General features: G+C 40.2%; 3 protein-coding genes across 3 annotated transcripts; 2 read left to right on the top strand and 1 right to left on the bottom strand.

The window, feature by feature from the left end:
* Positions 1–1,906: 1,906 nt before the first annotated feature.
* Positions 1,907–5,168, bottom strand: LOC102786289 (serine/threonine-protein kinase NIM1). Its single transcript, XM_035911879.2, has 3 exons — positions 4,775–5,168; positions 4,178–4,446; positions 1,907–2,718 (listed from the first exon to the last, which is right to left on the bottom strand). The coding sequence occupies exons 1-3, from the start codon at positions 5,166–5,168 to the stop codon at positions 1,966–1,968; spliced, it is 1,416 nt and encodes a 471-aa protein (XP_035767772.2). The 3' UTR covers positions 1,907–1,965.
* A 3,536-nt stretch (positions 5,169–8,704) lies between these two features.
* pole4 (polymerase (DNA-directed), epsilon 4, accessory subunit) lies at positions 8,705–11,978 on the top strand. Its single transcript, XM_006800420.3, has 4 exons — positions 8,705–9,093; positions 10,034–10,118; positions 11,494–11,535; positions 11,702–11,978. Exons 1-4 carry the CDS (start codon positions 8,845–8,847, stop codon positions 11,713–11,715), a joined length of 390 nt encoding a protein of 129 aa, XP_006800483.1. The 5' UTR covers positions 8,705–8,844; the 3' UTR covers positions 11,716–11,978.
* Positions 11,979–20,736: 8,758 nt separating this feature from the next.
* On the top strand, positions 20,737–23,971 carry ccl44 (chemokine (C-C motif) ligand 44). Its single transcript, XM_006800421.3, has 5 exons — positions 20,737–20,917; positions 21,782–21,911; positions 22,572–22,716; positions 22,830–22,910; positions 23,027–23,971. Exons 1-4 carry the CDS (start codon positions 20,854–20,856, stop codon positions 22,866–22,868), a joined length of 378 nt encoding a protein of 125 aa, XP_006800484.2. The 5' UTR covers positions 20,737–20,853; the 3' UTR covers positions 22,869–22,910; positions 23,027–23,971.
* Positions 23,972–26,342: the final 2,371 nt, after the last annotated feature.

The raw sequence follows: 26,342 nt of genomic DNA, 5'->3' as shown, positions 1-26,342 counted from the left end.
CTCTGCTCTGATTTGTCATTCATTCGGAGCGCAGAGGTTCTCTTTTACTGCCAAGTACCATTTCCAATAAATGCAAACTTGCTTACGAAGACAAAAAACTTGGCTCTTTGTGATAATCCCAGAGGATGAGTAAAGGTAAAAGCAGAACATTAATAATGTGAAAGTAACAGTAAAAAGAAAAAAAGACTAAGACTTTGATTATTATGTGATCATATGAGCAAATTCATAGATTTGTCCTTGTGGTCTCAGGCTTTACATCGCACAGAAAAATCTTCTGCTTTTGTTTGGTGAAGCTGAGTGATAAGTCACGCTCATTTAACTTTGAATGTAAACTCTGGTGGAAAACAAGCAGCTTACTTTGCAGCCATGCCCGTGTAACCTTTTGAACCCCTTTTTTCTCAATGTTAAGTTCACAAAGAATCATTAGCGATTAGATCGGTGAGCAGTTTAATGAATGACTCTGCTGAGACTTGATGATAAGAGTTTTCTCAGGTGGAAATGATAACAGACACTTATTGCCCACTGGTACTGAACAAGAGCAGAGTCATAAATAAACAGCGAGTCAGGACTAATTCTTGGCACTTGTTCGGATCTTTGTGATCTCTCTATGTGTCTGCGCTTGCCCGCGCAGTGTGTCTTCACATTCTTGTGCGAACAGGCTGCGGGTTGAGGGCTAAATATTTTATTGCAAAATATAAAGCTTATGATAGTGCCAAATACCCATCAGAAACAGAGCAGGTGTGTGCAGTCATTGACAGGACTGACGTCAAGTTGTAATGTTACTGGTCCCAGAGCTATACCTGGTTTAGAGAGACCGCTGTACCCTCAGGGAGAAGTGCAAGTGATGGGAAAATGAACCATCATTAACTGGGGAGAGAGCCAGTTCGTTTTTATATGCACTTGGGGTGAAATGACACGTTATGTTCACAGTGCACACTTTCATTTTTCATAAACTCCTTTTACCGAAAGTGCTTGAATTGACTCCAAAGTCAGTTCCTGAGAAATGGCTCGAGAGTCGAGGATTTATCGAATTTCAAGGCTTACAAATAAAGAAGATCTCGTTTTGCATCCCAGTAGAAATCGCAGTTTTTAACAATATAAATCTGGAGTCTTGCATGCAGCTGAACGAGACGATCACATTGTGCTGTGATAACATGCCTCCTGCTGGAAGGAAAGAATCGGGGGGAGGATGTCCAGATGAGGAGATTAGAGGGGAAACAGTTTTAAATTACTGTTTGAAAATAACTTTATTCTGTTTAATGAATCTGGCCTTAATCTGTGCTAGAATTACTGATACAGCGTGGCTTGAAGCTCAGGGCAGCATCCCTGGAGGATTTATGAAAACATTGCTTTAAAATGTGAGCAAACATGAGAATAATTTACAAAGATATGAAAAAAATATAATAACACCAAGGTAAACGCTCAACGTTCATTGTGCGCTTGACTCTCCTCCTTAGTGAATAACATGAACTGCATTTATAATCACTTTTACGTCACATGCATACCCAATGAAGGCATTTGAGGCATTTGCTGTAATGCAAATGCGGTAGGCTAATTTTACAATTTATTTTTTTGTTTTCTCTCTTTTTTTCTTATATTTCCTCCTGATACACATTTTCTTTTTACTTTCTGTTGGGCCAAGCATGTTCCCTTGTGGCTGTCTCATTAGGCTTACCTGGATTAGGTCAGATTTGACTGACTAAGAAGGATTGGAAGATGCTGATAGCCATTCAGTGATTGATAGGTGTTTTGCGTCAGTAATCTTGCCGTTGATGATGTAATCACAGGCTGGTCTATGAGCTGTAATTGATTTACAATGTGGAAAACAACTGTCCACTCTGACGTCCACATCCACTGCCACTTCAGTCTGTGTGTAACATAATACCTGGACTGCATGAGAGCGCACACATGTGATAAAGTCGCTTTGGTGCCACAAATGAAGGAGTCCGGTGCAGCTCTTTGTCGTTATAGTATTGCACATACAGTGGAAGGATTGTGTTTGTCAACTGCTGCTGCAGACCACTTGCTCGGACTCTCGTACTCATCTGGTTTGAGCACAGAGTAACCCACAGCCTCGACCGACCTCCTCTTCTGGACTCGATGGAGGAGGATGCGATAGGCCCCTGTCAGTGGATTCCTGCAGTCCAAGCAGGGGTTATTCTGGAAATGAAGCGCCACGACCCCGAGATCCGACAGCAAACTCTTTACCTCTTGCTCTTCCACGCACAGAGTCTGATTTGTCTGTGCAAAGTGAGCAGGAGACAGTGGCAACGGCGTATAGGGACGAGGGAACTCAATCCCCTTCAGCCAAGCACTGTCTGAAATCTGCGTTAAAGAGGAGCGATCAGCAGGCACAATCCGCAGCATGCCTTTGATGACCAGCTGGCACGGATCTGGCACATAAGAGGGGATACGGTAAGCCCCCTGGAGGATGCAGCGCTTCAGCCTGCCCAGATTTTCCCCATAAAAGGGTAAAGTTGCTGTTGTCATGAAGTACAAGAGAATACCTAAAGCCCAAATGTCTGAGTAACGTCCGACGTATCCCTTTTCCTTAAAAAGTTCAGGAGCAGCGTAGGGCGGAGAGCCACAGAAGGTGGTGAGAAGCTCAGCAGGGCTGCTCTCGGTGCTGAAGCCAAAATCCCCAACTTTGATGCAAAAGCTGGTGGTGTAGAAGATATTCTCCGGTTTCAGGTCTCGGTGGATGATGTTGCGGTCGTGCTGAAATGTTACACACATATGGACAATTTTAGAAAGATTTCTCCTTTAATGCTCACAGAGAACACATATAGTTAGGGCTGGACCAGGTGACCCTGAATCCTCCCTTAGTTATGCTGCAATAGACGTAGGCTGCCGGGGGATTCCCATGATGCATTGAGTTTTTCCTTTCCAGTCACCTTTCTCACTCACTATGTATTAACAGACCTCTCTGCATTGAATCATATCTGTTATTAATCTCTGTCTCTCTTCCACAGCATGTCTTTTATCCTGTCTTCCTTCTCTCACCCCAACCGGTCGCAGCAGATGGCCCCGCCCCTCCCTGAGCCTGGTTCTGCCGGAGGTTTCTTCCTGTTAAAAGGGAGTTTTTCCTTCCCACTGTCGCCAAAGTGCTTGCTCATAGGGGGTCATATGATTGTTGGGTTTTTCTCTGTATCTATGAAGCGCCTTGAGGCGACTTTTGTTGTGATTTGGCGCTAAATAAATAAAATTGAATTGAATTGAATTGAACACCAGCGCCCTGGTTCATTTCTGCACTGTGGGGCAAAACACTGATATAGCAACATTTCTTTGCTTCGTCTTATAATAAGTTATTAATGTGTTGGATATCTACATTTTGATTTAAAGAGGATCGATTTTTCACTCTGCTCGTTTTGATTTTTGGACCCTATCAGAATAGCTTTGCAGTCAGTGTCAGAAGTCAGTTTGTGTCCGATTGACTGAGGCCACTCTTATTGACATTTAATATGAGCAGCTGCTAGCACTTAGCTGATCCCATTATTTGAGACTTTGCCAACTATAACAGCTTAACTAACCTATTGTGAAGAAAAGGAGACGCTCAGAGGGGATAAAGACGGACAGGGAACTAATTAACTATTATTATTATAAACACCCACATGCACTGATGAAGCATTGTTTGGCCATTCAAGGCTACATTTTTCCTTCTGCTACACAGATGTGGTTCATGTATTGAAATCTCCAAAATCCATCATTTTTACAAAGAAAAACGTTATTGGGAGCAGATATTGTGAGTTACTCATGACTCAGACACCTAAATTACATGATTATCATCTGTCTACACTGCAACTATCTATGATACACTTTAACTAATATTTATTTATAATGCATCTTCTGGATTTAGTTCATTTTAACTGAATTAGTGACTCTTAAACTGTTCTCTTTGTTTACTCATCGGGTGGTCAGTGGCTCGGTCTCTGCCTGCTCTACCCTGCATGTCAAAGTATCCTTTAACACGATACTCAAATTTGACCCAGTTTCACATTCTCATCTCTACTTATTGTTAGAGGCCTTAAGGTTTCAATCTGATCACGTAACACATAAAGTCGGGCACATTTTGAGTCCAGCTGGGATTTTTTAATTCATTCCATGCTTTCTCTCCTCATTTCAATCAGCGAACACATCACAGACTCATGCTGTGACTAAGGGGGAAACCGAAGCTCACCATGTGCTTAACAGCAGAGATGATTTGTGCGAAGACCAGCTTGGCTTCCAGGTCGTTAAGCTTCCCCCTCGTGGTGATTCGAGAGAACAAGTCTCCACCGCTGCCGTACTCCATGACCAGATACAGCTTCCGGCTCGTCTCCATCACCTCATAAAGGCGCACGATGTTGGGGTGGCACAGCTTCTCCATGCAGCTGATCTCTGAGGAAGTCAGAGGCTGTTTCTTCTTATCCAGATGCAGCTTGTCCATGATTTTAACAGCTACTCTCTCTGAGACAGGAGAAGGGGAGGGAGAAGGCTTAGCTGTCAGTGACAGATTTAAAGAAGGTCTGATGAGGTTAAGGACTGAAATAAGGACGGATGTATATTTAGGAGATTTAACACAAGAACAGACGAGACGCATCTGATCAAAAGGAGAGGAATTAGCTTTTAATAGGATGATTGTTGCAGTGTTTTTTAAAGTCTGCACAGATTTATGGTGCTCTTGAACACTTATTCAGTGAGTGAAGCAGGAATGAGTTTGAAACACATAAAAAAGATGACTAACGGTGACTGAATAACTGGGACAAAACATCCTAAATAACTGACGGTTCTTTACCTTTCGTCAAGGCATGGATGCCCAGCCTGACTGTAGAGAAGTTGCCTTGCCCGATTTCTCCACGCAGCTCGTAAAAGCCGATCCTTCGACCGAGCACGAGGTCATTGACGATCTTCTCGTTGTGGGTCATGTCATAGACGATCCTCTCAAACGGAGACTGCTCTCTCCTCTCCGCGTCAGTCAGCTGCGGGATGGCAGCAGAAGCCAGGGGCTTGGCTGGTTTTTGCGTCTTCGGAGAGTCATCTTTGGTTTTTTTGCTCGTTTTTTCTTTCGGCCAGAGACGCATTTTGACGGCTTGGAAGTAAAAGCAAAAAAAGTGTGAAAACGTTGCAGCCGTGCTGTGTGAAATAGCAGAAATATTAGGATTTCCTTTAGATTTGGACCGAGACGACATCGCTTCTTAGACAAACACCAAAACTCAGGGCGCACACAAGTTGCGTAAGTAGAGCTGTATGGGACATGGATAATAAGATTGACCTCCATGCTAACTTACCTGGTATGTAACTGTACATCCCACATAAGTCAAAAGGTCAGGCCTGTATTCTGCCTAAATTTAACCCGAGTTTCTATCTGCACTTTTAAGCTGTCAGTGGATATTATTAAAAATGATGCTACGATAGACAAGAATGTGGCAAACTAAAAGTTTTGATTTATTTTGCTATCACTCATCTGCTTATGTTATATTCTTTTGCTTTAGGAGAACAAAAACAAAGTATAATCTGAAATGAATAAAACTGAATCTCTTCTCCCGGTTAGAGCTTCCACTCACGCCGTTTCTGAAAATACTAACATTGCACCTTTGCGGTGTTAGTGTTGTGACCACTATGCAGGAAACAAGATTTCTGGATCACGGTAAATGGATTTCAATATGTGTGTTTTCATTTTTAATGGACAAAAGCAGGATGTTGACCCTTCCTGTTTTTTCTGCTCTGGGAATTGAAGTTTTCATTTTTTGGACACGGTTCTTAAGAATCAGCACGTTAATTTGCATTTTTTTTGATAGTGCACAAATTTCTCCAAAAACAGAACAATGCTTTGGCTCGAACGATTGCCTCGTACGGCGTTTCTTTTGTTTTTACAGGAAATTGAGCAATAGCATAGAGTCTCAAATCTGACCCGACAATCAGGTCAGATGCCAGACCAGCTACTTGAATCCTGTGTGGGCATCTTGGAGAGCACGCATAACCTCTCAAAAACGACTGTGAGCAAAATGAACCAGCCAGTCAACTATTACCAATAATAATAAACAAATATTAAACATTACAGTGTGATTATGTTCTTCCTCCTCTTGGACTTTGTCGATCAAATATAGCCGAGGATTACTTGGGTTTTTTAGATGGAGAATTAATGCCATTTAGCTTGCAGACAGCTATTTATAGGATGCTAATGAAGACTAGACTGGCAAAACAAGAATGAACAGAGTTGCCAAATTAGGATTACACTTCCACACTGCGTATGAAACTGAGCAGGCAGATGATTATTATCAGCATTTGGATCCATGTGAAACTGCTTTTCTATTATTCTTGTTAAATCTACCTGTAAATGTAACAGCTTGTATGACTGGAGCGACGTAGTCAATGTGAAAAATAATAGCAATGAATGAGATTTAATGAGTAGCTTTGAATCATCTTTTGTGGAAAATTCACATATAAGAGTGGAGATATATTCAGTTGCCAATCTGGCACTTCGGAAATAAAATACAATTTTAAATCATCCAAATATGGGTTTTCTAAATCTTACTAATCACCAAGGCTACAGTTGATAAGAGATTTTATACAAATGATTTAAAGTACTTTTTACAAAAGTACATCTAATTTTAAAAACAACATGAAAAAGAAACGAATCACATTAGCTGATCAATAACAGTAATAAAACTAAAATATTTTACCTGGGAGCTGTGAGTCCTTCATATCTCTTCCTCGGAGTGTAACACCTGACTGTGGCTGAACATGTGAATGGAGCGTCAGTGGACTAAAGCAGTCCTCACAATCCTATTAACGGAGTGTATTAGTGGACTGCTGACATGACCTGACACAATGGACATGCTGCAAAGATACTTTCAAAGAATAAAAATAGGCATGCCTGCTTTCATAATGATGATAATGCTCATGTAACTTACACATTAAAGCAAGTTCGTGGGCGTTCTTTTCATTAAATGGCCTGTATTTATATAGCGCTTTACTAGTCCCTAAGGACCCTTCATTAGACCATATTTATTGTTTGTCAGATGGCAACGTCAAGCTCTGCCAAAAAATATATAAATAAATAAAATCTAAAAAGTGTTTTAATAACTTTCTGGAATAAAATAAAGTGCTAATGAAAACAGCTTCATACATTAAAATATTCAGGTAAGAAGAGTTTAATGTGCTATTTAGATACTCTATTGCAGGTGGACTGGAGCCTATCAAAGCTGCTATAGGGTGAGAGGCAGGGTACACCCTGGACAGGTTGCCAATCTGACACAAGGCTAACACAGAGAGACGAAAAAGTATTCACATTCATCCCTGTGGGCAATTTTGAATCACAAACTAATCTTTGGACTGTGATAGAGCCGGACTACTTGAAGAAAACCCACGCAAACACGTCGAGAAACATAAAAGAACTAGCAGATTACTAAAAGCCCAGCTTTAAGCTTTAATAGCTCTTTAAGCTCTTTAACACTTTAAAGCCTGAACCATATTAAGCATATTAATATAGTGATTTTCTCAAATAACTGACAGAAAATTAATTTTTTTTGGAAATAAGAGTGTTTAGGGAACCTTCTGATGAAATAAGAATAAATTAATTAATATTAATTAATTTAATATTAATATCTTATTTGCTACATCTGGCTTTTTTGCCATTTATTCCTTAAAAATGCATATAAGGGAAGATGTTTTTATTTATATAGGCAGAAGAAGAAGAAGGGTTGTGGGTCTAACACTGTACTCATCGGCGAAAGTGACAAGTTACCAGAGCAATGCAGATTTTGGTGATTATGAGGGAAACTATCACAAGGAAAATAAAGCGGCAGTATATTCTGAAATAGAGGTTTTGTAGACTTTTGATTTTTTTTTTCAGTTTTACACAGGAGAAAATATGATGTGAAGAGACACAGACATATATGTCTGTCATAATTGGCTAAAAAATGCTAATATTGTCAGATATGGATGAAAAGAAGGTATGAGAATCTATGAATTCATTCAATTGAAACCCAAACACTGAGACCATAAGAGCAAACTTCAGCTTCCCATTAATCATGCTGTATTCACATAACAAGAGAGAGCTTAAAAAGATTGCAGGTTCAGCCATAGCCATACACCACATCCACACTTGGATGACCTCTGTGTCAGCTGATGAAGGAATCCACAAAGTGCGTTGACTCTAACAGCAACAATAATCATTAAAAGTAGAGCTAATACTGGACACCAGAGACAAACAAAACTTCAAATGAATACAATTTTACTGACTTGTCATTAAAGTCTTTGTAAGCCATTTATATTTCACAGTAGAGTTCACAATAAGTTCACAATAGCGTATACTGATGCACAGTACTATACAGTTGTTTTTAATAGTTTGTTCCCACTGCCCCCTAGTGGAAATATTGAGGAGTACAGTTGAGTTTTCCCACCTTTGGTAAATGTCACAAAAAATAACATTTAGCGCATACACAAAATAATGTGCAATTACAAAGTTATAAAAATGATATATTTTAACCATATAATAGCAAAGTGTTATTTGTGGCCAACTTCACCTGCGACTTCGTGTCTACACTCGGACCCCTTGGTTAGTAGGGCTCTGGCTACACCCCGCTATCTAGGCGGTAATGTGCGGTGAATGACGTTTAACTTTAGCCAATAGCGAAGCCTGGATTCACAATCTGTCCAATCACCGAAGAGGATTAGTTGGCGGGGCCTGCACTCACTGACGAATCAGCGAAGGCCTTCTCACGAAAGCCCGGAACCACATGCTGGCGCGCGCCCGCTGCGGTTGTTGATGTTATTATCTGTGACATGTAGCTATTAAACTATAGTTGTTTCTACGTGTGTGTTTATTTCTTAAGACATAAAATTAGCGCAAAATATCAGAAAATGGCAGCAACAGTGACGACGAGTCTTGTGACCGCAACGGAGCACGACCCTGACCGGTGTGAGAGTGAGGAGGAGACCCGCGGGGCCGAGGCGGAGGACAGCGGCCAGCAGCAGCAGACGGGCCCAGTCACGGTGAGCCACAGCCGGCTGTCCAAACTCCCGCTGGCCCGCATCAAGGCTCTGATGAAGACCGACCCAGACGTGGCCCTCGCCAGCCAGGAGTCTGTGTTCATCATCGCTAAAGCCACGGTGAGACCACTAACCGGTCCTGGTAGCACGAGTGCTGACTGTCTATATGATGCTAACAAACTTAAGTGCAGATAGTAAATAATCTATTTTTTAAATGTTTATATTTCATTTTAGTTTATTTATCAGCCATGACCTAAATTTATCAGCCTGAAATTACTGAAGTATATTTAAACTTCAGTGTAGGTTAACCTTTGGAGTAAACGCGTTTACTCACGTTAATGTCTAACTAAAATGTTAGAGTCAAACTGAACAAACTTCATGCTAGATAGGGAATGAAAGCTAGTAGAAGCAAGATGGGATACATGTGTGAATGAGAGGGAGACAGGTGTAACAGTAAAGCTGCAAGGAGCAGAGGTAGTGAAGGTAGATGAGTTTAAATACCTGGGACAAACAGTGCTCAAGAGAGGTCAAGAAGAGAGTGCAGGCAGGGTGGAAGTGAGTGTTGGGAGACTGTGTGACAGAAGGATAGCAGGGAAAGGGAAGGTTTACAAGGCCTGGTGTCAGTGAGACTTGCTACGATGTATGGTTTGGAGATGGTGGCGGAACAGAGCTGGAGGTGCTCAGGTTTTTGTTGGGAGAGACCATTAGAAACAGAGTGTTTTAGAAGGACAGCTCAGGTGGAGTGCTTTGGGGTTAAAGACAGACTTCAGAGACAATGGTTTGGACATGTTCAGAGAAGAGATGGTGGATATACTGGATGCTGACTGTGGAGCTGCCAGGCAAGAAGAAAAGATGAAAGATCTTAGTGGAGGTTCATTGATGCGGTGAAGGGGGACATGCAGAAGAGCATGCTAGCAATAGGGTGGCATGGAGGCAGATGATCTGTTGTGGTGACTGTTTAGGGAGCAGCCAGTTGTGCAAAAACAGTTGCATTTCAGCACAAATATATTTTATCAGTGGTTCATTTTGAATGATTTCTTTTTGGTTTCTTTTTGTACAGGAATTGTTTGTTGAGATGATTGCCAAAGATGCTCTAGTGTATGCACAGCAAGGGAAGAGGAAAACTTTGCAAAGAAAAGACTTGGGTAAGTGGATTAAACATGTGTTAATGTTAATTCCATTTAAAGTCTACTTGCATAAATAGAAAATGGGCTGGTGCTTGTATAGCATTTTCCTGTTCTATCAAAGAACATCAAAGCACTTTCCTTCTACAAGCCTCTTTCACTCATTCATATATGTGCCTTTTTCTGTGCCTGTGTGCTTCTAACCTAACAGGGGCACAGTCACCCTCCAGTGGTGATCAGTGTCTTACGCAAAGATAATTATACAACCTGCTTCATAAGCCTGAATTTGACAGTTGTACATATTTCTTAGAATAACAACTACATCACGCTGAGATTTGACTTGAAGAAACAGGACATGTTTTAATTTTAGGCCCCTGTTCCTTTTCTGTGACTGATTCAAATATCAGCATTACAACTCAAAACATGCTACACATGTTGCTTTGTACTCAGTAGAGATATACTCTGTGTGGCCACCCCTGTGTTCTGTCTTCAGCATCAATTTTACTTTTTGATCTCACCTGAGGCACCTGTGTCTGCTTAGTTTGTGTGTTTGACATATGGTTTGTAATAATATTCTAGGAATACTACGAACAAGAGGGCTTATCTCATGCTGAGATGTTAACTAAGTAAACTTGCATTAAATCAGGACAATCAAAAAACATCCAACACTGGACACACTACGTCCTAATTCAGAGCAAGCTAATGGCTCAGTCACAAATAAAAATAGGACAACAGGCTCCTTGCAGCTACAAAATTTAAAAAAAGGAAAAAAAGGTGATTTTATTAATTTTTTTTTTTACATTTCTAAAACTGATTGTAACTTGTGGTGACTAGATGCTTTCCCACAGCCTGAAGGTGTTGCATACTCACAACTATTTTTGAATGCTCCTGATAGGATGCAGGCTTTCTGCAAACAGATGCAGCTTGACTTAGTCTGTCTACAGTCACTCTCAGAGAACTTATTCAGAGTTTTGCAAATAATTGGTATCAAATCGATAAAGACAGAGAGATTGGCAACATGTTGCCATCACTCTGAATGAGTCTTTGTCAATGAGCACAACTCGATTAGACTTATTTGTGATTTTTGACACAGTTTGCCGTATCAACAGAAACAGATTGCATGTGATTTATGACTTACTGACTGACTCCATGTTATGGCAAATTTATGGCAGGTTTTAGTGACACTGTTAGTTCTATTGAGAAGATAACGTTATCTTATTGGATAAAACAGACTGACAGAGTTAGAGGAAATAATTTGCAGTTGAAAAAAGGTGATAGATCACAACATCCGTCATTGCAATACTCAGCATTTTGCAAAATGTTGCAAATTCCAATTATATGACGCCATGAGTAAAATATTGTGATAATATTGTATCATTTGTTTTCTTTTCCGCAGACAATGCAATAGAAGCCATAGATGAGTTTGCATTTCTTGAAGGTAAGCCATACAAAGACAAAAGTAAAAAACAACTTTTAAAGTTGTCTGCATTACGATGCTGATTGAATTCGTCACATGCACAAAATTCAGTATTCCACTTAATATTGAATTTATTGCCTCAGTTTTGAACCTGAATATGTTTTACTGACTTTATTTTTTTCTGCAGGCACACTGGATTAAAGACTGCTTCAGGAGACTGGTCAAAACTGTTTGCAACCATCCAAGTTTTTATTACAAGGTCAAAATTCACTGTTGGAAACTTTCTGCTACTTTTCTAAGTCAAAATCTGAAATTCAACATTTATTAACGCTTTTATACGATGGTTCCTCAAGATTTTTCATGCTTAACTTTGAAGACTTGTGATGGAAATGTGTACATTTTTTTGTATATACTTGTGAAATACTATTCACTGTACAAGAAATAAAAGTATGTAAACAACAGAATGAAGTCTGTGCAGGTGTGTGTCACACTCAGCATTACTGGTAAAGCTGTAAATGTAATAATTTCAGGCTTCAGTGGAGTTTTCCCATTTAAAATCTGCAGAGTGACATTAAAAGCAAAAATATTCGTGCACTGCAAACTTCACCTCAATTTTAACTAGTTTTTCAGATCTCCCAGAGGCAAACAAGAGATTAAGCATCTTCTGAATAAGTTTCAACATAAGAAAAATGAATGACAAGCACTGTGAGCAACACTCACGGCTGAGAAACTGAAGTGCATACTTTAAATGCCTTTTTTACTCCTGCACAGTTCAGGTGGATGTATTTTTGTTTGTTTGTTTTTAAAGCAGCCTGCTCTAAAGTAAATGTGTTCATCCAGTGATGTCAGAGCTATCCAGGGTCCTGCCCTTGCTAACACATTTGTAGAATTTCCTCCTTGTATTTAAATAATAGAATAACATCTTTGAAGTTTTTGGAGACAAATCAGATCAACAATTTTTTTTGTCTGTATAAATGTCTTGAGCCGGCTCTTGTCTCTTTATGTTTCACTTCTAAGAAATCAGACTTTCTTGTAATAATTTTAGTGGTTTTGAGCAGCAGTTCTGCAGGCTTTCCTTTCATATTGACTGCTTTTTCACTCATTTTCAATCCAGTCCTTGGACATGAGATTTTTCAGAGGAATGTTTTTTTTTATTAAGCCAGTTAACACTGAGCTATGAATCATTCAAACATAACAAATGCGCCCAACTCAAGCAACAAACTGGTGTTGCGTATAAATATAAAGGAAAACTTGGCAAAGAACCACTTTTAAATAGTATGTTTTTGCACTTTGTTACACAATCTGTTCCCCTTTCTTTTGTTCAATCTATGAAAAATACCAAACAAAACACTGTTTCACCAGCATAAAATAGTATTTATAAAACTTATGTCAGGATGGTTTGCTCTGTGTCCTTAAAACATTTCAGGAAATTGGTGCTGTGAAATTCAAAAGAAATGGCAGGCTTAAAAACTATCCGATCAACAGCACCTCTTTAAGTAATATAGAAACAAATCCAACAAAGAGAGATGTGGCCCATCAACTGCTCCATCTACTGTTCACTGAAGCAGGCAGAAAAGGCCGAGGTATGCCAAATTACATAAGAACTGGGCTGAAAAGTGATGAATCCCAATTTGACATTTTGTCAGTGTGTTTAGAGATGGTAAGGAGAGAGGTACACTACTGTCGTCAGCCATCTGTAAAACAACGGTGTCTCTTTCATGGTTTGGGGCTCCACTTCTGCCAGTGGCGTTGGAAATCTGGTCAAACTGATGGAATTATGCACACAGAAAAGTACTACACCATACAATACCATCTGGAAAGTGTCTGATTGGCTTCACTTTTCAGCACGACCATGATCCCAAACACACTGCCTATGCAGTAAAAGCATCAGTCATAAATTTGTCTCCCCAGAGCCTGTTAACTGTTTTTAAAGGAGTTTCTAAATGTCTTTGTTGTTTACCCTTCCCTTGAATCCTTGTCTGTTATCAGCCAGTGGGGACATAACTGCAGTAAACTATTTTGTAGTAAAGAACGTACTGAATTAATTTTGTTTGATATTTTGAATTTGTGGTGGAAAAAAGGCTAGTCTCAGCGGAACAGCCTTTACTGACGTTTACTGATGCCCCGGGGTATTTTGGCTCTACAGCAGCCTCAAGGTCAGCCTAGTTTTTAGAGTTTTCGACTGCATCTCCTGAACAATTGTTTCTGCAAACTTGTTCTTGTCATACTTTTCATAACAAATAAAACCGCAGGTGACACATGAAAGATGCTCTGCATTTAAGACGATGGCGTATTATGTGAGATGTTTATTTATTCAAATATTACTAAGACAATTCTCTTGGAATAAATATTATGTCATTACCATTGCTGGAACATTGAGTTTTGGACTCTTACAGAGCGCACCGCAGCCAGTGGTGAAATGTTGAAGGTCAGATTTCTTGTGCAACACAGCGACCCTCGAGTTTGCATTAGGAATGTGTCTGGATCTCTGTGGACATAAGATGTGTGCTTTTCTTCTTGGCAGCAATTTTTAAACATATCCAGAGTGTCCGGTTTCTCACTCCAGGCTCAATCAAGACCTTTTGAGTTTTTGTAGTGCGGATTTTCAAAATAAATGCTCGAGCGTGTTTAAGCAGATTTTCTAGGTTTAGTGTTTCAGGGGAGGGGGGGGATGAACACAGATATTTGGTCCCGTCAACTCCCTGCAGAGGAATGCCTGACTGGCACAGGGGAGCATGCGGCGCTCTATTCTAATAAAATATAATCGCATGTTGAAGCATAATTTTATTTCCACAGTCGATTAAGACATTCCATGAAGGAAATCTCATGTGAAGATACAATGCAGAGCTTTCCCGTGTCCAAAGCAGAACATGAAATATGAATCCAGGGCTGGTTGGCCTAATGATTTGCTTTTATAATAATGGGGGGGAAATGGCATGCTGGGATAAGCTTTAAACCCTTGGCTTTTTAAAGCTTAGTTATTTATAACAAACTAGTAAAATTAAAGTGGCATTTAATACAGCCAAGACCTCTTTTCAATTTTAAGAATTGTAATTGCACCTATTTGCATTCTTTTTATTTAGATATGCAATGATTACCATAAAATGGGCACAATAGCTCTATCACAAGGTTAAGCATAGGATTTTGCAATGCTCTCCACATGCTGGCATTGACAACGTGATTTTTAGCAAGTACTGCTGCGGGGGAAATAAGTATTTCTCTCCCTTTTTAAGTCATAATTTTAAACACTTATGAAAAAATGAAGGAAAGAAGTATCCCCTTGGAAAATATGATTTATTACTTGGATTAATTCTTGTTGGCAAGCAGAGCTGTCAAATGTTTCTTGTAGTTGGTCACCGGGTTCGTGTGCACTCAGTGGGGATTTTTGGCCGCTGCTCTTCATAGATCTTTCACAAATCCTTAAGTTTTCTAGATTATCACTTAGCTACACAAAGCTTCAGCTCTCTCTACAGGGTTCATACCACTCACTTTACTGATGTCACCAAAACAGTCCATTTGTCAATATCCTGCCCCAGTCTTCCCTCACTTATGAAGGACATCTTGAGATTCTTGAAGTTCTCCATTGGGGGCAGTAACTTGTCTCTGGATTGGAGTGAACACTCCACCTTTTTCCAACTGAGAACCACGGCCTCAGACTTGAGCTGTGTCCCAATTCAGGGTCTGCACGCTTGAAGTACGCATTTTAAGTGTAATTACGTCAACGCCACGCGACGATGGCTGTCCCAATTCGAAGTGTACTTCAAACGCATACTCCAAATGCGCCGTCGATTTCCCCAAATATCAAGTGTGGTCCGGTGCATGCTTCGTGGTCCCATATATCCCACAATTCATAGCGCGGCGGTGGGTGTGGATAATTTTGCCGCAAAATACGGCAGAAGGGAGCGGCCAAGAGTGAACTGTCAAAAGTAAGTACTGAATATGACGTCACTTATTTATGTGAGAATGTTTAATAACGAAGAACATTAAAACATTGCTGTTGGCCACATGCCGGCAAAGTTGTGTGATGTTTGTACTCTCAGCATTAACTTAGTTGTAAAGCCATAAAAAAAACCACCACCCAGCACGCCCCTGTGGGCGGTTTATCCTTCAAGCTCGGGTCCTCTACCAGAGGCCTGGGAGCTTGAGGGTCCTGCGCAGTATCTTAGCTGTTCCCAGGACTGCGCTCTTCTGGACAGAGATCTCCGATGTTATTCCCGGGATCTGCTGGAGCCACTCGCCTAACTTGGGAGTCACCGCACCTAGTGCTCCGATTACCACGGGGACCACCGTTACCTTCACCCTCCACATCCTCTCGAGCTCTTCTCTGAGCCCTTGGTATTTCTCCAGCTTCTCGTGTTCCTTCTTCCTGATATTGCTGTCATTCGGAACCGCTACATCGATCACATATATATATATATATATATATATATATATATATATATATATATATATATATATATATATATATATATATATATATATATATAATCTGACAATAACTATAATATTGGCCATATTATATTTACATTACCACAGTGAGATGACTTTAGTCTATGAACAACATCAGCTAATTGTTATTTACTAACTACTCTTGAAATGACTGTTCAGTAAAGAAATGAAGCCCAACAATCATGTTTTGCAGTCCTGTGGTCTCAGCCTCAGATACTCAACTAATCAAAGTGATGTCATGACAAAAATGAATGACCAACAAAACATTTTTTTCTCCTTCATTTCTGTCACACAATGCTGTATGTAACGTGTCTCACGGTTAGTATCATGGTTGCTAGGCAACCTGAACAGCGCAACGAAGGCTAGACCGTCCCATTTCACAAGCCTCTCACTTCCGCACTTCTCGTACTTATAGTACGCACCGTCCGTAGTACGCGTAGTGCGCGTACTTCAAGCGTGCAGACCCTGAATTGGGACACAGCTTTGGAGGTTAAACTGCAGGTGCTGCACAATCCTGTACCCTTTGCAGATTTACATCCCCAATGCACAATGCTGCCACCACCTGTTTGGTAGGGATGATGTTCTTTGGGCCACAGTCAACAGTCATTTCTTTCTAAATGCTCAGAGCCCAATTTTGGTCTCATCTAACAACCTTGAAACTTTTCTCCGAATGGGCCTTCTTAAGCAAGTTTTCAAACCACAACCTGGCAACTTGTCACCATTGGTTTTCTTGGTGAGTGGGGTCCTGCTTTGCATTCCTAGGGTTATCCCTTGTTGTTCCCATGATCACTGATGATGCACATCTTGGGGTACCAGCCTGAGGGCGATTGACAGTTACTTTATCTTTCTTTCATTTATTAATATGCACTCTGCAATCATGTCTCCTATGTCCTTAGACAGCTCTTTGGTCTCTCCTATGGTGGTGAGGTTTAAAAAGGAATTGCAGGTTATAACTTGTCCTTGAATTTTGTGCACTCATTTCATTGGAACTTTTTGCTCAGTATTTTAAGCACAAAAAACAATGAAAAAAAAAAGTGCTGTGCTTAATTCAGTTTTCAAAATTGCATTCCACGCCGCTTGTTGTCTGTTTTGTACACCTCCCAGTTTGCTGCCTTGCAAAGATTATATCAAGCATTTGCCCCCCTGCATCTTATCCCTTACAAATCCCTTTTTGGGAGCACAGTCCGATCTGTTAAGACTGTGTGTCCAGTTCAGTGGGTTGAGCCCTCCATCATCTTCTGGAGGTCAAACTATGCCTCTGTACAACTCCAGCTCTTAACATTACTCTGGTCACCCCGATCGCTCACTGCTGTTACTTTTATTTTTGATTTCCCTCGTGTTTCTGGGTTGCCACACCTTGACAGGAGATATTTAATCACTGCAGAGATATCCGTAAAGTGTAGGGCTAACAGGCAGACCTGTCGTCATGTGGAAGGTATGTTTTTACAGCTGAGATTCCAACCTGATTTCTTGGGTCAAATTCTTGAATCCCCCTCTCTTTTACATGCGCACGCACACACACGTACACAGCTTTACCCCAAACACACCCCTCAGTCAACAGTCTGCATATTTTCATATCCAGGGTTCTATAGGAGACGTTTTGTTGCCATGTTGTCTGAATATTTCTTGGTATGTTGCAGGAGCCAAAGGATAATTTGTTCCTTCTTAAGATCTGTTGAGCCACAGGAGCTTAGACAGACCCACATCAATAAAATCCACCAAAATGTGTCCATTATATGTGCTACATTAGTGTCTAAAGCAATATTTCTCTACATGAAATGCAACTCATTGTTCCAGCACTGCCCTGCCAGCATACTGAAAGTTTGTCTAATGCATTCTTTTCTAAAGTACAGTAAATCCAGGGTATTTATAATAATGAGGTCTGATGGGTTTGAACTTGCAAGCTTCATTTGTGTGACAAGGAGGGAAAAATATCACCTTTACCCCCTTAAAATATCCATATAATTATTTAACGGCTCTTTTCGACCAGATTCACCCAAACAGTTTTTTAAGCCTTGTCAGCGCAGAATGAGAACAATGTACATGACATTCCTGTGTCAGCTTTGTTTGATGATACTTCATGTTTCTCCCTGCAGATACATGGCCAAACCTAAATAGCAAGGCACCATGTCAACTGAAGTCCTTTCATCTTCCCAAACCATCAACTATGAATGTCAGACGTTGGTGTCAATCCAACATGAATAACTTGCCACAGCGGATCAGAGTAAAGCACAGTCATACGTTTCTCTTTGACATTTAAAAATTGAGACATGTTAGTTGTCAGCCTGGGTAGACGTGATAGCTTTTGAACAAACAGGTGATATTTCCTTAACGGTGTAACAGAGTAACTCCACACACACCTAGAAATGATCACTACAATTTATTTTCACATAATTTTTCACACAGCGGATGATGCCAACTATGAATTTCAGTTTCTAGGCTCGCACGAGTCCAAAAACATTCTTTAAATATGATAGCTGTGATATATCGTCTGTGTGTTATCACTTATTGTGTACCACACCTATAAGAGCTATAATTCTTCTTAATAAGTTATTAGTTTTCCAGGCACGTTAAGTGCCTTCAGCCCTATGATGTGGGAATATTTGTGCATCTGTCACACCTAATCCAGCCTTTGATTGATCACTTTATACAATGTTGCTGGCAGCCTAATCAGACTTTGACAAAGTGTGTTTGTCATTTTTCTCGATCATAGGGCCAGTTCAAAGGAATACCTTCCTGAGACAGATGCAGGCCTACATCAGTTTCTCTAGTTCCTGTCTGTATAATTAGATCCTGATGTTGTTTTCTGTTGAAGTCTCCCTGTAATGGATGTGAGTGTGCTAACACAGTGCCTCCAGCGTATTCGTGTGGTGTTTGGTAAATGAAACAATGTTTTATAATGATTTATGGTTAGAAAAGGAGAGACTACAAAAACATTTAGGACATATTTTCAAACATCTGAGTTACTTTATTAGGTAAATTTATAACATTTACTTGGTGACAAGTTTGCATTGGCATGAGCCAAGGCATGCAATTATAGTAAGAAAACCAGACTAGAATTAAAAGTCCTCAGATTGGTTTCACGTTGTTGCCAGATTTTCTACGAAGGTCTGGACTTCGACTGAGCCACTGCAACAGTCTTTTGTTTTTCAGTTGTAAATTTGCTGCTGTGCTCGGGATCATTGTCCTGCTTGCAAGACCCGACTTTGGGCCAAGCTTTAGCCATGAACAGATGACCTTACATGTAACTCTGGGTTGCTTTGGTATACAGAGGAGTTCGGAGTCAACTCAGTGACCGTAAGGTGTCCAGGTCAGCAAAACAAGCTGAAAGTATGAGGTGTTCATGCTGACAGCCTGTGTTTGGTTCGGGCCAAATGTGGCACTGTGGCCAAAACCGTGTCCTCATCTGTGAAAAGAACACTGTTTCAGAAGTCTTGTGGTTTGTTTAGATGTAATTTGACAAAAATTAAGCTGTGCTGCTATGTTCGTTTTGAATGGAGGAGACTGTTTCCTAGCAACCCTTAGAAACAAGCTATGGTTGTTTAGTGTTTTTCTAATTGTACTACCATAAAGTTTAACATCTAACATGCTTACTGAGGCCTGTAGAGTCTGAGATGTAGCTCTTGGGATTTTTGAACGTCTGACTCCAAACAGAACCTCTAAAACTTCAGCTTTTATAAAGGTGCTCAGACTTTCTGATAATCAGTTAGCAAGTGCATTTGACAAGCAGCATGGCTGCCACTTACCATCTGTATTCCACCAACAAAGGTGCTAACCCTTTGTTTACTTTTTGAATGACTGCTTACAGCGGTGCATCATTAGCATAGAAACGTAACGTTAACATGAACATTAACAGTGTAAGAGGCCAAGGAGCTCAAAATGAGCAGATAAAGGGATATTAAGCATGTTAAATGAGAAAACTTTATTCTTTTATGTAGCAGTTTAAGCCTTTAAAGCCTCAACCATGAAATATCATAATTGTTTGTGTTTAATGAACCTTCTGATGGCAAAAAAGTAATAAGATATTTGTATCAGATTTGCTACATCAGACAATTTTTTGTATTTCAGTTTTTTGAAGGAAAAAAATCACACTGATGATATCTGACTCACAAAAACTTGGCTTTAAAGAGTTAAAGGAGCATAAAATGTATCTAAAAAGCATTTAAGCATAACAAAATAGATTTCATGAATCTGTCTCAGACTTTTTGATCTATTGTAAAATGTTACATGAATAACATTTATTACCATTTAAAATTACAACTGAAAGAGACATTTTTAAAGCATTCACTCATATTAACATCAGGATAAAGATATACTAAAGGAGGCAGACAGAAAACTCTGTGGTAAGAATGATCCAGATAAAGTTCAGATACTACCGCTTCTCCTACAGCCCATACAGCTGCAAACCATTTTACATTCATTTTGTTATTTGGAAATGAAAATAAGCCAAAATAACTGGATTTATCATGGGAATTAATATAAATGCTGCATGTTGAATACTTCTTGATAACTCGCCTTTTATCTATTTTGGTTCTCAATGAGAAAAATGCAGGAAAGCAAAGGAAAAAAGAATGAAGGGGTAATTTAACACCCTAAATGAAATAAATCAGGCCTGGCATCTTGAGTGAGGAGACTGAAAGGGAGAAATGAGGGAGAGGTGAGATGAATGTGAAAGAAAAAGAAGGAGGGAGTTAGTTGAGCATAAGAATGAAAATGGATAAACAGACGGTGGGAGGGAAAGACGGTAAGACAAAAAAGAGAGGTGGTAAAAGTGAGTGAGAGATGGGCAGGGAGGTATAAAGAGAGGGAGGGAGTAGTATAAGAGAGGCAGCCATAGAGGGAGAGGTGACAGAGTAGATTATCCTCCTCTCCTCCTCTGCCAGCCTCATCATGTTCATGCTGCAGATGTTGACTGTTATCTCTCTGACTGTTATCCTCTTGGCATCTGTAGAAGGTAGGACATAACCATACTTTCTATGTGTGTGTGTGTTGCATGGCTTGCATGCACCCTGCAGGTGGACACTCTAGCATAGACGGTGATGGCGAAGACAGAAAAGGAAAGAAGAGGGAAAGAGGAATAGCAGCAGCAGGAGCAGCAGGGAGGGAGGCATGGATGTAAACAGAGGAGCAGAAATCACATCACACACACACACACATGGAGAAAAGACAGCAACTGTGTCAGGGCTCAGTTCGCGTGATCGTGTAGTCTTGTCTGTTTTCTGAAATGTAGTCAAAGCACTGGAAGTGCACTGATGTGGCTGAGGATGGCTTCAAAATCATTTGTGGCATTACAAAGCAGCACTGTCCTATTTTGCTCCTGCTGCCTCACATCACACTTTCAGTTGTTTACAGATTTGGATGAAGGGACATCATGGCATTCCTTACACACAAACACCTCGCTTTTTCTACCACTTTCTCCCGTTTCACTGGCATGCTCGTATGTTTCTCAGCACAACGGGATGCCATTATAATTCCTCTGGCATTCTAGCGTGTGTCCATATGTGACTCTGCGTATATGTGGGGCATGTGCAAAATACTCTGCTTCGGTCTTTGCTAATATCAGAACAGGGACTTGACGGTGCTGAAAAACTATAAATATGAACGCTCAGATTTAGGGTCTGATAATCTGCAATAATTTCTATTATTTGAAACTTTTCTGCCTGGCGTGACGCTGCATTAGCATCCCGTTTTCACAAAAAAGTAATTAAATGTGAAATCTATTCAATGATGTGAAACACCTGAAAGTTCAGCATCATTCTGGCAGTCGGCTTTCGTTTCAGCGACTCATTTGTCTTCCTTTGTCCGTGTTATTTCCTAGCCATAGGTGTGCAGATGAAGAACGATGTCCAGTGCTGCATGCTATACTCCCACGGCAAGGTGCGTACCAAAGATGTGTTGCGGTTTGAGGTGCAGACCGAGGGGCCCGACTGCAGTATACAAGCCATCATGCAAGTATTTCAACTATCCACTCCTGGAGCTAAAGAGCACACAGCAATCTGCAGGAATGGAAAATATGCCTCTCGTTAGAGGAGGGCAGAGCTTGGGCTGAGAGGCATTGTCATCTTTCCAGGTCATGTTGTTATGGCAGGGCTTAGAGCTGTAATTGCCAGGGAAGTGAAAAAGGAAATATGTGGGAATAACAAGCCATCTGAAAATACCTTCTGAGCCAGCTGAGCCCTGCTGCAGCCAGTCAGTCAGAACAGCAGGGTTTAGTTAAGTAAACTACATTGTGATACCTATTGTTTCCAGCAGGTCAGGGTAATCTGATGAAGCTGGGGAATGAATGCTTTTTCATGTGGCCCAGTTAACAAAAGCACTGAATTCTCATCCGTTGGATACAAGGCATTATTTTCGTTACCTGTTTTAGTTTGATCGCAATTTATTCTTCATTATACTAGAGGAGGGGAATACAAAATCCCCTCTTTATCTTATAGTATATAAATATTCATTTTAATTTGGGCTATAGCTGGCAAATACCTTTGTAGATCTCAGCATGATCTTCTCTTTCTGACAGCAGCACATTCAAATCGATGTGTTTCCATCCTTCAGCACATCCTTGTACTGTCATCCTGCAACTTCTGCACATAATTTGCATTTGTCTTCCAAAGACTGTACACGAAGAAGGCGGTGAAGTGTGCAGACCCCAGAGACCGAAAGGTAAAGAGGTTGCTAAGAAAGCTCATCCAGAGACAGAGAGACAAGGCCCGCCGAACCAAATGGTTCCTTTCTGACAACCTTCCTGTCATGTCAGAGGTGAGACGCAGTCTGTTGCACGGCTACTTTACTGTATTCTACACCTGAGATGTAATAAAGGCAGCTTGATGAAGTGATGATGTGTTGTAAAATCCTAATTTCCATGCCTTCAGGTCAAGAAGGACCACTTGGTGGTTCTCAGTGTGGAGTGATGGAGCGATGGAGGAAATATGGAGGAAAAGTTGTAGTCATAAGTAAGCCTCTTTTCCGTATGTTATTGCTCATATAAACTTGGTATGTAGGCTACATGTAAAGTAAATCTCTAAAAGTCTCACCTGGGATTTTGAGCTGTCTTCCTGTGTTTCTGCAGGCCAAGTAAACTTTCAGCAGCTTGTCATCTTTACATGTCAAAGCTCGCTGACTCTCCAATCATCGTGTCTCTCTCTCTATCTACACTATCCGTCTCCCTGGGACTGGACCTGGGCAGCAATACATATTTAGATATTTAAGAATGAACTCTGCTTGAAGTATTCCCAGTATGTGGCTGGAACATTCTCAACAAAGGGGGTGTTATTTGTAAGATATGTTGCAAAGATTTTTTTTAAAAAATGGCTTATACTGTTATTTGCCAGAGACTGCCTGAAAGTGTCTCCCTCTATAAAAAAGCATAACCACTCCTGGCTGATGTGAAATCAGTGAAACAGATGTAATGAAATGAGCAGTGATATGAATATTGTATATCACCAAGATACTATTATGGTTATTTGTGACTTGTATACCTTAAATGTGTAATGACACTTCATACAGTAAAGTAGATGGGGTTTGGTTACGGTACACTGAGCGTGCAGAATATTGAGATAACATGTCTCCAGTGGTATGGTTTACAACTCCTTTTTCAGGCTATATTTGACTGTTTATAAAAAAAAAAAAATCACAGTTGACTCAGAGTGAATGTTTCACCTGGATGCAACCTTCACTATATCGCAAGAGCAAATGTTCCTAATATTTTGTCCATTTTGTATATTGCGTGTTTGTAAAGTCCTGTATGAAATGTGACTCTAACACTAGGCCCTCAGGCATCAGCGACAGATTTAAGTATCTATTTGGAGTTTACATTTCTACGTTTCCACAATAGTTTGTCACTAAACTATGCCAAAGTGTTCATGATTCAGTTCACCACATGGCCAGGCTGTTAAAACTTAGAGGGCTCGACTGTGTGCGAAACACACAAGCATTGCATCGTAGGAGAATGCACTATATGTTAAAACACAGCATCTCGAGTGAACAATTTTATAAATAAAATCTGAAATAATAACTAGAAGGGCTGCAGCGTCTTTTTTCAATCTCGAGATGTTAGCGCATCGCTTACTACAGCGTGCTACTGATGTAGCTCAAAGTCAAACAAAAAAGAGTGAAATCTCTCACAACTGCTGGACGATTAAACATCTGCACAGACATTCACTTTTATTTATATAGCTTCAAGTGCTTTAAAGGTAGAGACCCTACAGTAATCAGTGTTGGGAAGGTTACTTTTAAAATGTATTCCACTACAGATTACAGAATACATGCCCCAAAATGTATTCTGTAACGTATTCCGTTACGTTACTCAATGAGAGTAACGTATTCTGAATACTTTTGATTACTTAATATATTATCATGCTGTTTACAACTACATGAATGTACTATTGCTGTGATTTATTACTGTTACTGAAGGTCCGCGGCTCCGAACCGTAGTAAAGGGACCTCTGGCTAATACGGTGGGTTCTGTGTCGGGCTCGTAGCCGAAAACTAGCTTTACTTTGTTGTCTGGGTCAACTTTGCTAGCAAGAGACAGAGAGAGGCGTTGAACGGCTGCTCCAAAGGAACTTATTGTTTTTGGAGGAAAACACGAACACGGTGTACAGTCGAGTCTTAATAGCTTACTTACAACTGGGCTCGTCAGGGACTCTTCTTGGCTGCAGTGGTTATTATTATATTTACATGCTTCCAGCTCCCGTTTTTGCTCGATGACAGCTCGTACTTTTCCTTTTTCTCCCTCCCTCGCTCACAGACACATAACGTGTGTGGCAGTCCATTCTCCCTGCAGCACGGACTACACTGCCTATGATGCTACATTCTTTAGAGCTATACCTGTAGCATTCTGCCTATTAGCTTAGCACAACAACACCAAAAAGGCCTCTCTCACCCAGGAAACACGCAGAGAGAGAGCGTCACCCTGTAACCATGGCAACCGTAACGCTGCCACCTGGAACAACAGAACGTAGCTGTCAAACAAAACCCAAACAGGCCTGACCCGCCACAATATGAAACAGGGAAGTACCGCCGTGTAATCCATTTATTTCAACAAAGTAACTGTATTCTAAATACCACCTTTTTAAACGGTAACTGTAACGGAATACAGTTACTCATATTTTGTATTTTAAATACGTAACGGCGGTATATGTATTCCGTTACTCCCCAACACTGACAGTAATACAGAGAAAACCCAACAATCAAATGACTCCCTATGAGCCAGTACAAAGTGACAGAGGGAAGGAACAAACCAGAACCACTCTCAGGGAGTTGGGAGTGACTTTAGTGACAGGGCTATGTTCAGTGTTAGGGAGGTGCAATTATTGTACTTTTAATTCTGTTATTTTAAAGCTTTAATTATATATTGTTTTTCACATGATATAGATTATTAGAGTAACAGAAGTAATTATCATAAACAGCTACAACATTAAAGCTACAGCAAGTCGTTTTTGAGGGTTTTTTTTAATTGAAAAAAGGGATTATGATTGAAAAATGATAGAAAGATAAATATGTGTAATTACATCTCCCAACAAATTGCATTTTCATAAACTTAGAATTAATCCATTAAATATAGAAGTTGGCAAAAGTTTTAATTTGTGCCTGCACAAGTGTTAATTTTGTAGACCAATAACGTTTGTCAAATTTTTTTGACCACAATCTCTTTTTTCAGACAAAAACAAGATAAAAACTAAGGCATACATAAAATGTACTGACATCAATAAAACGAATGACATGAAAATATTCGGGAGATCCAATCAGAGGTAATCTCCTTATAAGATTAGATCCACACATTTGAGCTGCCATCAAGAAACAGAACCACTACCTCTCATGAAAACGCAACAAAAAGGAAAACAGGAAAAGGAAATATAAGACCCTTTGTAAAACATGTGAAGCAACTCTCACCAGATTTAGTCTAACTAGACTAAAACTAACAGAACAAGCAAAAGTCAAGAATATCCTCAAAATCTCTCCTTGGTATTGTTGCCATTGGTCAGAAGTAGGGATGGGTATCGTTTAGGTTTTATCCAATACCGGTGCCAAACCGGTACTTTTGAAACGGTGCCGGTGCTTAAACGGTGCTCAAACCGGTGCTTAAAGAATGGAGAACACAAAATTGGTCCAAAAAACACTCATGTTCAGCTGTTCTTTTGTAAAAAGATAACAATGTTAGCCTTTTCTGCAGCTATGGGGCATATATGGTATCTTTGTTCAACAAACTTTTACAAAAACCTCTCATGTTTAACTGTTTTCCACTTTTTCTTTGGTCATTTGAGCCTTTTTGGCCAGGGTGAAGGGAGTATCTGCCATCAAACAAGAAGACAGCCGCATGTAGCTATGATGATATTTGCTAGTTCACCTTACATGCATTAATGTAATAACGTGGTTAGCCTACT

This window comes from Neolamprologus brichardi, chromosome 23 (genome assembly GCF_056152115.1).
Source record: "Neolamprologus brichardi isolate AB-2024 chromosome 23, ASM5615211v1, whole genome shotgun sequence".
NCBI classification, from domain to species: domain Eukaryota; kingdom Metazoa; phylum Chordata; class Actinopteri; order Cichliformes; family Cichlidae; genus Neolamprologus; species Neolamprologus brichardi.
The sequence above is the reverse complement of the archived record's forward strand: the minus strand, read 5'-3'. Positions and strand labels throughout refer to the sequence as shown.